The following is a 12,007-nucleotide window of genomic DNA, read 5'->3' as shown; positions in this document are numbered from 1 at the left end:
AAGTCACTTTATTAATTCAGGGTCACCACAGTGGAATGAACCGCCAACTTATCTAGTACGTTTTTATGCAGCGGATGCCCTTCCAGCCGCAAACCATTTCTGGGAAACATCCACACACACACACTCATTCACACACATACACTAGGGACAATTTAGCCTACCCAATTCACCTGTACCAAATGTCTTTAGACTGTTGGGGAAACTGGAGCACCTGGAAGAAACCGACGCGAACGGAGGGAGAACATGCAAACTCCACACAGAAACGGCAACTGACCCAGCCGAGGATCGAACCAGCGACCTTATTGCTGTGAAGCGACAGCACTACCTACTATGTCACCGCGTCACCCATTGTTATATTAGGAAAGTTTTAATATAATATATAATTTTTAAAATATATAATATGTAATTATTGAAATAAAATAATAATAATAACAATAGGGATTATTATGGCTATTGTTATACTAGTAAATTATTAATATAAAATATAATTATTAAAATGAAATAATAATAATAATAATAATAATAATAGGGGTTATTATGGCCATCGTTATATTAGTAAAGTATTAATGTAATATATAATTATTAATATAAAATATAATAATAGAGTATTAATATAATAGATAATTATTAAAATATAATAATAATAATAATAATAATAATAATTTACAAATAACAAAAGAGTAAATAAAATAAAAAAAAAATAAAACATCAAAAAAATCCTTGAGGAACACAGAAACAAATCCATCCATATGATTTTTAAGTCCAGTATTACGGCAACCGTTCAGGGACATACCACACAAACCCTTCAAGTCCCGCCCACAAGCCCGTAGCAAATCGCAGGTGACAGCGAGATAATCTCAAACCAACAACAGTAGTGGTGGATAAAACCATCATTCATATCGATTTTTGATCGGTGTTGCAGATCGTCTGTAGATTAATAGTGCTTTTAGCTAAATGACAGCAAATCCGCACAGTCATCGGCTTTTGCGGTTTGAAACGAGCTTCTTGCAGATGGACGAGCATCTGTGCTAAAAACAAACGCTCCGCTAAAGCCCACCTTCCCTTTCTAATGCTGTTATTCGGCTTTGATACTTCTGTTACGGATGATCGAAGCGTTGATCGTTGGAGAAATGCAGGACGTGCAGATTGGATTCGTCAAGCAGATCCTCAGTTTGAATTTGGTGCCCAGGTCTAATAACACCACCTGCGGGAACAACACCTCTCTGTGCGACTTCTCGGGTGAGTTTTAACGCCACCGCCGACAGCACACATCAGCATCGACCGGCTCATATTTATGCTGCTGAAACTCTTTTGCTGTTGTGTATGTTCTCCATTACACCGAAGCCGACATTCAGCTTTCAGACTGGAGATCTGTTAGCATCTAATGCTAATGTGTTAGCTTGACCGCCTAGTTATACGTTTATTTGGATTCTTGTGTTTGTTGTAATGGTGGTGACATTGGTGGGATCTGTCTGTAGTTTTGTTGGTGTGTCTTGTTCAAATCGTCGTTCTGTATGTGTTGTTCTGTCGGCTTTATATGTGGGACATTCTAACTTACCAGAAACGTAGATTATGTGTCCCTGAAACCCTTGTTGTGCTGTAAATTTAAAATGTATTTTAAAAAAGAACTTCAGAAATAGCAAGTTTAAGTTTTCATCATTCCCATCAGTTGATTAAAAACATGAAATTATAATTAAATTCTACAAATAAATACCTTTTTACGATTGTCCCCATGTTTCTATCAGTCCTGTCACATTTGCATTACATTTAACATAAAATGCGTGCAATACACCTTTAAGGCTGTGACTGAATTGACATCATTTGATGGAGGTGAAGCTGACAATGATCAACAATACATTCTATCATTGAATTGTATGATTTTATGTTTTTGGATGATTTTTTTGAGGATGACAAGCTTAAAGGTCGGGCCCTGTCACATTTCTTATAAGAGAAAATATCCGTTTCTGTTAGAATATCCCATCTATCTCTGTCTTTCTATCTATCAATTGATTCATCATTCATATAATTAAGGTTAAAGTTGGTTTTATGTTAGCACGTTTGTTTATTTTAACAGTCCTTATATTGTTGCACACTAATTTAAATATTTGGTCTGAAATCCTGTTTATGACTTCAAAACAACATTAGCACTGTTCACTTGGCTGTAAACAAAGTTGTACTTCTATAGTCATTGACTGCTGATATATTATCCCTATTTAGAATGTGCAAATAATACTTTGCTGAAATTATGTTCTCAAGGAGAATGTCCTTATGGGCGAATATAAAACTAACTTTACTCCAGTGTTTATTTATCTGTCTGTCTGTCTATATTATATCTATTTCTATCCATTGATTGATCAGTTGTTTATCTATCTATCTACAGGATCAGGGTGTTTATGGGGTCTAAAGTTGGTAAATCGGTTTAGAGAAAATCAAGGCCCTTAAAAAGTATTAATAAATCTTTAATGTTATGTTCCAAAGTTAAATTTTATTTCATCTTTTCATTATACATGTTTATGTATAAGCTAAAAGGTTGCATAAATTAAATTACTGTGTAGGCTAATGACATTCTGTATAGTTTATAGAAAAAAGTTATGAAAGTTTATTCATATTTGTTTTGTCTATTTGTGTAAGTATTCTTTTCTATTTCTCTTCCTAATAAAGCTTACAGAGGGGTAGTAACTCAAATAATTATTTTGTGCATTGTTTCCAATTATTTAGAATTATGTTGTGTCGATAAGGAGTTGTCACAAGCTACGATTGTTAGTTGTGCTTTCTAACAATCAATATCGAGTAAATATACTTTCAAAGGCACCTATGATGAAAATATACCAACTATGTGTAGTTATGTTATGTCCACAAATAGGATCCAAATCGCTCCCATTTTAAGGCCCACCGTAACATGACGTAAGAGTGCGGTTTCCCCACCCACCAAACTGATTGACAGCTGCGTATTAACGTCTTGTAGTAACGCCTAAAATCATATCAACGAGACATGCACAACTGGGATTAAAGATCTGTTGAGCTCTCTGTGATCATCAATCATCATCTAATGTATTTTACAAGTTCATTACAGTGATTTACTTCAGCTTTACTTTATCACCACAGCCGCATGTCAGTACAATTATAAAATAAGTCTAAGAAGACGTTTCAGTCCAGGTTTATGGACGTTTAAATCAGATTTATTTTGCACATTAACATAACGAATATTCATACAGCAGTGTATTAACGTGTATTCTGTCACATTTGTGTGCAAAGTTAAACGTGTGTGCTGTGTGTGTGTCTGCTGTGTGTGTGAACAAGAACTTTGAAACTAAATTTTGTGTGACTCGTCGTTGTCATTAACAGTGTTTACATGGACATCGGTAATCAAATTATTTACATTAGATAATTACATTACATCAAATAATCATTGGGATAGTTCTTACAGTAGTATTTTTCACAATTGTTATGTGAGACCTGCTTCCTTCATGTCTGTCACCGTGCTGTTTATCTGATGCAGCCGAGACAGAGATTGAGGGACACTTTGACAGGCATGTGGGAACAGTGGACGGGGAGAACTAGCATTAAAGGCACAGACAACAAAAACAGCTATAAGATTCTCAGAGCTGAAAATTACAAACTTCTGAAAGCTATAATAAATAATCTGATGGGTGTTTTAAGCTAAAACGTTACAGACACATTCTGAAGACACAAAAGACTTCTCTTAAATCTTAAAAAGGGGTAAAAATAAATGGCCTTTTAGTTATAATGTCACCAATGTTACTGGTTAAAACCAAAAGTTGTTATTAGGTCTTAAAATGTATGGAAAGAGCCTTAGAAAGGCTCAAATGCATCTGTCTGTCTGTCTGTCTAGTTCTGTCAGTGTAGTTTTTCTGTAGTTCTTTGTCAACTGATTGATCAGTCAGTATTATGTCTGTAATTTTGTAGTACTATCTGTCCATATGTTTGTCTGTAATTCTATAAATGTCTGTCTGTCTGTCTGCCATTCTATCTGTATTTTGTCTTTCTACCAGATGATTAATCAGTTAATTTTTATCATCGATAGTTTAATTTGTCTTTGTCTATTGATTTTTCCATTAGTCTTTCTGTCTATAGTTTTGTCTGTCTATTGATTGATCAGACAATCTTTGTCTGTAGTTATCTAGTATCTATCCATCCATCTTTCTAGCCATCTGTCCACCAACTTAGTCATCCATCTGCACACCTGCACAAATGTGTTTGTGTCTCAGCTGTGGGAAAGTTTGACAGACTGTTGGCTGATCTTCAGGTCTGAATGTGTTTCATTGACAGAGATGTGGTATGGCGTGTTCCTGTGGGCCGTCGTCTCCTCATTGATTTTCCACCTGCCTGCTGCCCTCCTGGCTTTGGCAACCCTCCGCAGGCATAAGGTGGCACGATTTTTTCCACTCGGTATCCTGCTCATGGGCATCATCGGCCCGCTGTTCGGAGGCGTTCTTACTAGTACGTGGCTTTACATCTTAAATGTGACATGATGATATATAAATAAATAATGTTGATGTTTTTATATATATATATATATATATATATATATATATATATATATATATATATATATATATATATATATATATATATATATATATATATATTTTTTTTTTTATTTATTTTTTTTTTTTTCCCTGATGTTTAACTATTCTACTTTAAAGATGGAGGTGCAACATGATTCAAGTTATTTTCTCTTCATTAAAACCCTGCTAAACCATCTATTCCAAATGCACCACACAAAAAGTTGTCACAACACATACTTTAGATTTTCCTGGCAAACATAAAAATCAGTCTGTAGGCTTTCATAGATAAGGTAGGAACTGAGGAATGTCTCATTTTTAAAGTTTTATTATAAGCTGTTCACATATTGGCAGAATATTTTTTTTTTTTGGTTACTATTTCTGTGTATCTGAAATCACAAAAGAAAATTTAATATAATAAAACGTAACTGAATTATTAAGGCCAGCATTAAATATTAATAATAGCAAAATATAACTAAGTATAATAATCATTCATTCATGATCTAGGAATAAATTATTAAAACTCTGCTCTCTAGTGTTTTTTATTCTACAACACATTGTTTTTAGTTTTAAATTGTACTTTGTATTTACCAATCTCATGCTTAATACAAGGACAGAAATATTTTTTGTGAAATACTGTAGCTCTTATTATATTAGAAAATAATGACATATAATACTAATTAAATTAGAGAAAAAAGTATTAAGGCTTTCACAAACATAGAAATTAAGAAATGTCTCATTTAAAAAAATAATAATAAACGTAAAATTATTTAAAACATTAGGGCTGCACGATATAGTTTTTTGCAATATATCTTGCAAAATAAACACAATTTCACAAGACGACTTAAATATCTCTATTTGTAAAGAATTTAAAATTTGTGATTGATTGTGATGATTCTGTAGTTGAGTGCATCTGCATAGAATATAATAAATAAACTTTTTTAAAAAAGATACAAAATAAATGAATAGCATTTACTTGTTTTCTGAGGAGTCTAATAGTATTCAGGCTTTCTGCTTTTAAAATTCTCATTCAGTCACAATCATCAAAAACCACATAAAAGTATCAAACTTTCACTCTTTTATGCTTAAACTCGACTTCACACAAATCTTATGTGTTTTGTTCTGTTTGTTCATATTCATTCAAATGAAAGTAAATTTATTACAAGTTGATTAAAAAAAACACCTGGGGCCTCATGTACGAAGACTTGCATGGAAATCATACTAAGACATTGCGTACGCACATAGCTGTAAATGTGCGTACGCAGAAAAAAATTCAGATGTATGAAACGATGCGTACGCTGAATCCCACGCATATTCTTTTGTACATCAGAATGAACGTGAAACTGAGCGCAACATGCACGAGCGCAAAACCCCTCCCTGCCTCCTCCCCCGTATGAATATGCTATCGACTCTACTTTGGCAAAACCCAACGAAAAAGCAATGGCAAAAGCAATCAAAAAGAGAAACTTTGAACAGAATGTGAATTGAAGGTGAGCTTTCGGAGGTAGAGCGGAGAAAAACTGTGTTATTTGCAAGTTTGTCCTCCGGAATTAACAACAAAATAAAAAATAGAGTGGGAGAGTTTAGCTGATGCGGTTAACACAGTTAAGTCTGAACATCGCACTGTGGATTTAAAAAAGAAATAGTGGGATTTATATGTGTAAAATGTTGTAGCATCCTTGACAGTCTCAGTGGCGCAGCTCGTAAAACGAATGGCAACATGTTTTGACACGTTCAAGCATGAACTCGGTTCGAATCCAGCGGCTGATGAACTCAGCAACTTCTTTTTTTCCCCCGCTACATATCAGATTTTGCCTACTATTTATCACGAGAAAGACAAGTAGGAATCATTAATAAGTCTGTGCATCATATTTTACATGCACATTTATTGAATGGAAGTGTTTTTGATTCACGCATGCAAATTCATCTTCAGTGTCTTTATAGCAATGTGCGTTCAGTAGATCGGTCCCATTACATTGGGAAAACAGGCGACCGCTGCAAATTGCGCTTTAATGTTTGGCTGGTCAGCTGTATGGTATGGAAACCTTATATACCTGCTAGATGAACCCGTCTCATACAGCTGCCATTGCAAGGCTCAAAGACACTTTGTAGAGAGCAATTTGACACAACTGCCTCTAGGAGTCACCAATGGAAATAAAACAGACACGCACAAAAAATGTGCGTACGCCAGCCATAAAGCTGGCATGGAGCTGCGCACATTCCCACGTTCAGTTCATCGTTAGTAAATCCAAACGTGAGCGATTTTGAGCGTGAAACCTGGCGTACGCAAAGTTTTTGTGCGTACTCAGCGTTGATACATGAAGCCCCTATTGTTTTGTAATTTTAATTTTTAATAGAAAATCTATTTTCCATCCATATATTAGCAAAACATTCATATGTTTCATCATTAAGGATTTCTTTAAAATAGTGTAAAAATCTTGTCTCGTTCTTGTGTACCCAATCTCGTGTCTTGTCTCGTGGAGTAGGCGTTTTGCAAATTGTAGAATTTGCGAAAAAATGGTCAATTAGTTTAAAAATATAATTAAAAATACATAATAATTGAAACAAAACAACAGATTCAAATTAATCAATTCAATGATTAAATAGTCTAAAGAGTCTCATTTTCAGCATCAATATGGCAATGTGTCTGTCTGCAATAGTCACATTACAATATATGCAATTTTAAATGGGGATTGTTGACCTTATTCTGCGCTGACGAGCGGGCGCTGCCATATGAATCTTTTTGGCTCGAGACTTCCAGTCTCATTCACTTCCATTCATTTTTAGACATTAAAAACTGCTCATTACGCTGCTTGATGTTGCAATTTGATATTTTCTTATTATATTATTCTACTTGGTCTGTATAGTCATGCAAACATTTGTTTGTAGAGCAAGTAGTTTGACCGTTTTCTGCCGTTTATTATTCCTTGGCATTTCTCCCATAGTCGACTGAATCGGAAGTTCTAAGACAATCGCGAAAACAGGCGCACTTCCGCATTTTAGAATAAGGTCAATAGTCAATCTATAATTGAGAATACATGAGATTCGTAGAGTCACTGAAATGTACAACTATAACAGAGTGAAACTTTATTATTTGCATGTGTTGTAAAGTCATTTCTTGAGAGTGTAAAGCATTCAGGCACAATAACGTAAAACATTGGTAACTTTAATGAAGAATAATGTTACTGATTTATTAATACAATGATGATGGTGTTATTTTACATTACTACATTTCTGTATCTGACTACTATTAAAAAGTAAAAAACCATAAAAAACTGTTTATTTGATTTTTTTTCTTTGCTCCATTGTAATTATTCTTGCAATTTGATTTTTATACATGATTCACAGCCTTACAAAATCAACCCAATCAATCTAAATGAATGACTTTTTTTACAAATACAGCTATTCAAGTCATCTATAACAATATATATTGCAGCAAAACAAAATATTGCAATGTCAGATTCAGCCCTATTTTAAACAAATGCTAAATGTTTTGTATATCTCGCAGGTGCAGCCATAGCAGGAGTCTATAAGGCGGCAGGGAAGAGCATGTTCTCCTTGGAGGCCTTGGTGTTTGGCGTGGGACAGTCTCTGTTTATTTTCATCATATCTTTCCTCAGAATTCTGGCTACCCTGTAGCACTGAGAGAGAGACACTGGCACATCAGGCTGCCGTTTCTTCACCTGGGCATCATATGCAAAACATGGAGGCCTTACTTCCTCGACAACTCCTTTTCCTTTGATACAGAACAGTATTTTTCTTTCCAAACGGGTTCCGGATGGAAGACTTTTCATTTGAAAAATGAATCAGTATGAGCAACCTTTAAAGCAACGCTAGCCTTGCGTGACAGGTGGAGTCATCTTGCACATGTGTATATTTTTGGTTGTTGTTGTATTCATCATTATAGTTTCTTTTCGTTTTCCTTTCGAAATCTTTTATAAACTTTAAAATGAGGTAAAAAAAAAATGTACATACTAAAAAGCCCATTCAAGCTTGCCCTTAATTAATGCTTGACAATAACATCTTGCATTCACTTTGCACTGATTATATAAATCCTTTAGGCCAAAGGCTCAAATAGATTTTTTTTGCCCCTGATTGTGGGCATATTTGAAGAGATTACAATTGAACACTTGTTGTTGGACTTTGACATTGTAATCATTTCACAGCATACACTTTCTTACTGGAGTTAAGTGGCTTTTGTTGGTTAAATAGCGTATTTGTGACCTTTTTTTTTTTTTTTTTTTTTTTTTGCATTCAGCGTCATTAAGGATTTGTTTTTCATGTGGGCTCCAGGATTTGGCCTTCATATTTTTATTTCTGTATAAATTAGAGTGATCTATGTTGCTTTGACAAATACTTGCCCATACGATTCTATATGTGGCAGCCTCACCTTTATGCCTAATATGTGAATGTAAAGCAGATTTCAGCTGAATCCATATTAGAATCACTTAAATCTTCACCAAAGAAATGGTAACACTAGTCTACAGCTGTTATGCGTTTCATACTGTTATTTTTAATATTCCTGTAGAGAAAGCTCATGTTAAAAAACTACAGAATGTACAAAACTACACCCAAACCTATGTATAGAAGAATATAACATTGGATACTCACACGTGTAGATGTCCTCCCTTCATGTTCAGCATCAGCACTTACAGTGTATATGGCTGAAAGGGATCAGAATATCATTTTTAATACACAGTAGCAGAGATTTTAGACTTATTTGGGGAAATAAACCAACCGTCTCAGATATCAGTCAGTTTAAGCATTTGTAGATTTGTGTTCTCCCATATTGCAAGCCCTCAGGAAGTTTTCGTGGTCTGGAAGTGTCATTTAAAGCTCGTTTGGTGTGAGTTCATGTAAATCAGACTGATCTTTTATGAGTGGAGCGCTAATGTTAATGGGACGCACTGAAAGCTATGCTTTATTTGCCTGAGCCTATGGTCTCTCAATTGCACAAATGGATTTATTTTTCTAAAGTCCAATCATTGGTGGTGGAGTGACTGCTCTTTGGTTCTTTTGTGGTTTGTCTTTGATTGTACTGTCTTTGATTCTTGAGAATTGGATTTACTCTTTGCGATATGATACTTTCCATTTATTTATTTTTTTCTGGGCAAGTTTAATTTTCTTACTGTATAATAAGTGCCAATTGCTAGTATTTTCATGAAATAAAATGGTTTAACTTTAGATTATTATAACACTACCTTGTGTTTGCTTTTGTGATTTCTTCTGTTTAAGGTTTGTTTTTAACTAAGACAAGTGCATTAAAGATGCAGTATGTAAGTTTGACACCCAGTGGTTGAACTAGGTATTGCATTCCTGGATCAAAGCAAACGCAAGCGCAGGTTGTCAGATTGAGAACCAACAGGAGTGTACCATCGAGCCTAAACGATGATTTAAGGCTAATTTAAGACGTGTTGTAAATAAAAGCAATATCACACAATCGAAGGAATATTTTCCAAACTAAAAGGAGTTTTTGTCCAAACCAACACCTGGAACGATTTCTATTTTATTTTTATATTTTGCAGCTGAACAATAGAAAATGTTATTACAATGTTCACCTCAGTTACACCTCATGTGCTTTATTCAGTGCTAAATGCTAACAATGTGAGTTTGAATGCCATTTTACATGACATTTATGCCATACTATTGAAAGCAGCAGCAGAGAGTTCACCTGTGAAATAATGCAAACCTTATCAGTGATTTAGCATCTACATTTAATGGTGTTCAAGAGGTTTAATATCCCACAAAGCAAAATTTCTCTGGCCCACACAATTAGGTTTTGCTTGGCCCACATGCTGCAGTGAATTGCGGTACATGACTGGACTAGGTCTGGCTTCCAATCAAGGGCCAAACATGGACCATGTCTTGGTCAAGTCACAGCCAAGTTAATAACTCATAACTGGGCCAGATAGATTAGTGTGTCTCGATTGCAATGAAATTGATAAACCCATGAAGCATTGCGCTTTAGGCACACTATAGGCGTGCTTTTTATCAAAGCGACCTGATTGGTAGATTTTTTTCTTTACTCAAAAATTATTTGAATGTATTTTAAATGTAGGTCAAGACAGGCCAAACTTACATGGCCCACATATCAATTATTAACATCGGGACCAAATACTACATTTGACATCTGGCCCAAATTGTGTGTGCCGCCTTAAAAATGGTGCCACACCTGCCAAACCCGGGCCATGTTTGGCCCCACCTGCTGTATGCCACTCCCAGATGAATGCCTGCTGTTTCAGCCTTATGCCAAATCTGGGCCAGGATTTTTTGCTACCTGGGATGTATTAATTAGATTATAAACCTTACCATGTTGTGAGTGAGTGCATATTCTGTGCTTCTGAATGGCTTTTTGTCGTGTTGCGTCTGGTGCAAATAGCCAAATTGCTTATCACTGCAAATCTCCTAACGTAGTGTGTTGTTGAAACACGGGGTTACAATGTAACCTGCTCACCTAATGTTTATGCTCGTAATATTTATTTTATTTGCTAATTAATAACCTTAATGTAGGACTCTGAATCTTCGTCTCATTTCACAGTCTGTTACTGCCCACCAGAATTCGCATTTCGGTCACGGACGCATGCTCTGAGCCTTCATGACAGAATGAATGAAATAAAATACGAGGTGCTGAAGTGGCATTGGGGTTGAAATGACCAAAACAATGACAGCATAACATATGTTTTCAAGGCAGAATATCTGACTTTAGCATTGTTTTTCAGATAAACAACAATGTTCACTTCATGTTTCTTAAATAACTGCAAACATGTTGTATTTTATGCTTTAGAAGAGTTTAACTTGCATACAGCACCTTTAAAGGCATAATTTACTCAAAAACCAAAATTCTGTCATGTTCTCATCATCCACTTGTTTCAAACCATTGAGTTTCTTCAGTTGGAACACAGGGGAAGATACACAGAAGAATGTTGAGGGGGGAAATAAACAAGCAGTGACTTGCATAGTATTTTTTGCTCCTACTATAAATGACATACTTCAGTAAATCTTCTTTTGTGTTTTAACAGAGGAAAGAAATTCAGAACAGAATTGAGTGCGAGTAAATGGTGAGGACATTTTCATTTTTGTGTAAACTATACCTTTAAATAATGTAAGAATTAGCTGTTTGTAGTGTCAAACAGCACAATGAGCTGTTTTGTACAGCTGAAAGATAGTCTTGAAATGAATGGCACTGAAAACTAAACATGTTGACAGTATAAGTAGACGCAAAAACATGAAAAATAGGGTGAATATTCACTCCCAGTATTGTGGAGCATAAAAGACATGCACTGCCTGCACTAAACACCAGGAGGCGCAATGTTCGTTTTTTTAAATATATTTAATTAAACAACACAGGATGGGCGTTAAAACTCAGCCTTTTATTCTAACAATTCAGTAATGGAGAAAAACGTTAGGATAATATAGCGTGCCATTCACATCGGTTTCGCTTTAAAATACACTATAAATGTGTAACGCACTTACAGAAGCTT

General features: G+C 35.0%; 1 protein-coding gene across 1 annotated transcript; it reads left to right on the top strand.

Annotated features, from left to right (window-relative positions):
* The first annotated feature begins 856 nt into the window (after positions 1–856).
* Positions 857–9,721, top strand: tmem170a (transmembrane protein 170A). Its single transcript, NM_200689.2, has 3 exons — positions 857–1,239; positions 4,291–4,461; positions 8,035–9,721. Exons 1-3 carry the CDS (start codon positions 1,104–1,106, stop codon positions 8,163–8,165), a joined length of 438 nt encoding a protein of 145 aa, NP_956983.2. The 5' UTR covers positions 857–1,103; the 3' UTR covers positions 8,166–9,721.
* The last annotated feature ends 2,286 nt before the right edge of the window (positions 9,722–12,007 follow it).

The sequence above is a fragment of the Danio rerio genome, chromosome 18, assembly GCF_049306965.1.
Source record: "Danio rerio strain Tuebingen ecotype United States chromosome 18, GRCz12tu, whole genome shotgun sequence".
NCBI lineage: Eukaryota > Metazoa > Chordata > Actinopteri > Cypriniformes > Danionidae > Danio > Danio rerio.
The sequence above is the reverse complement of the archived record's forward strand: the minus strand, read 5'-3'. Positions and strand labels throughout refer to the sequence as shown.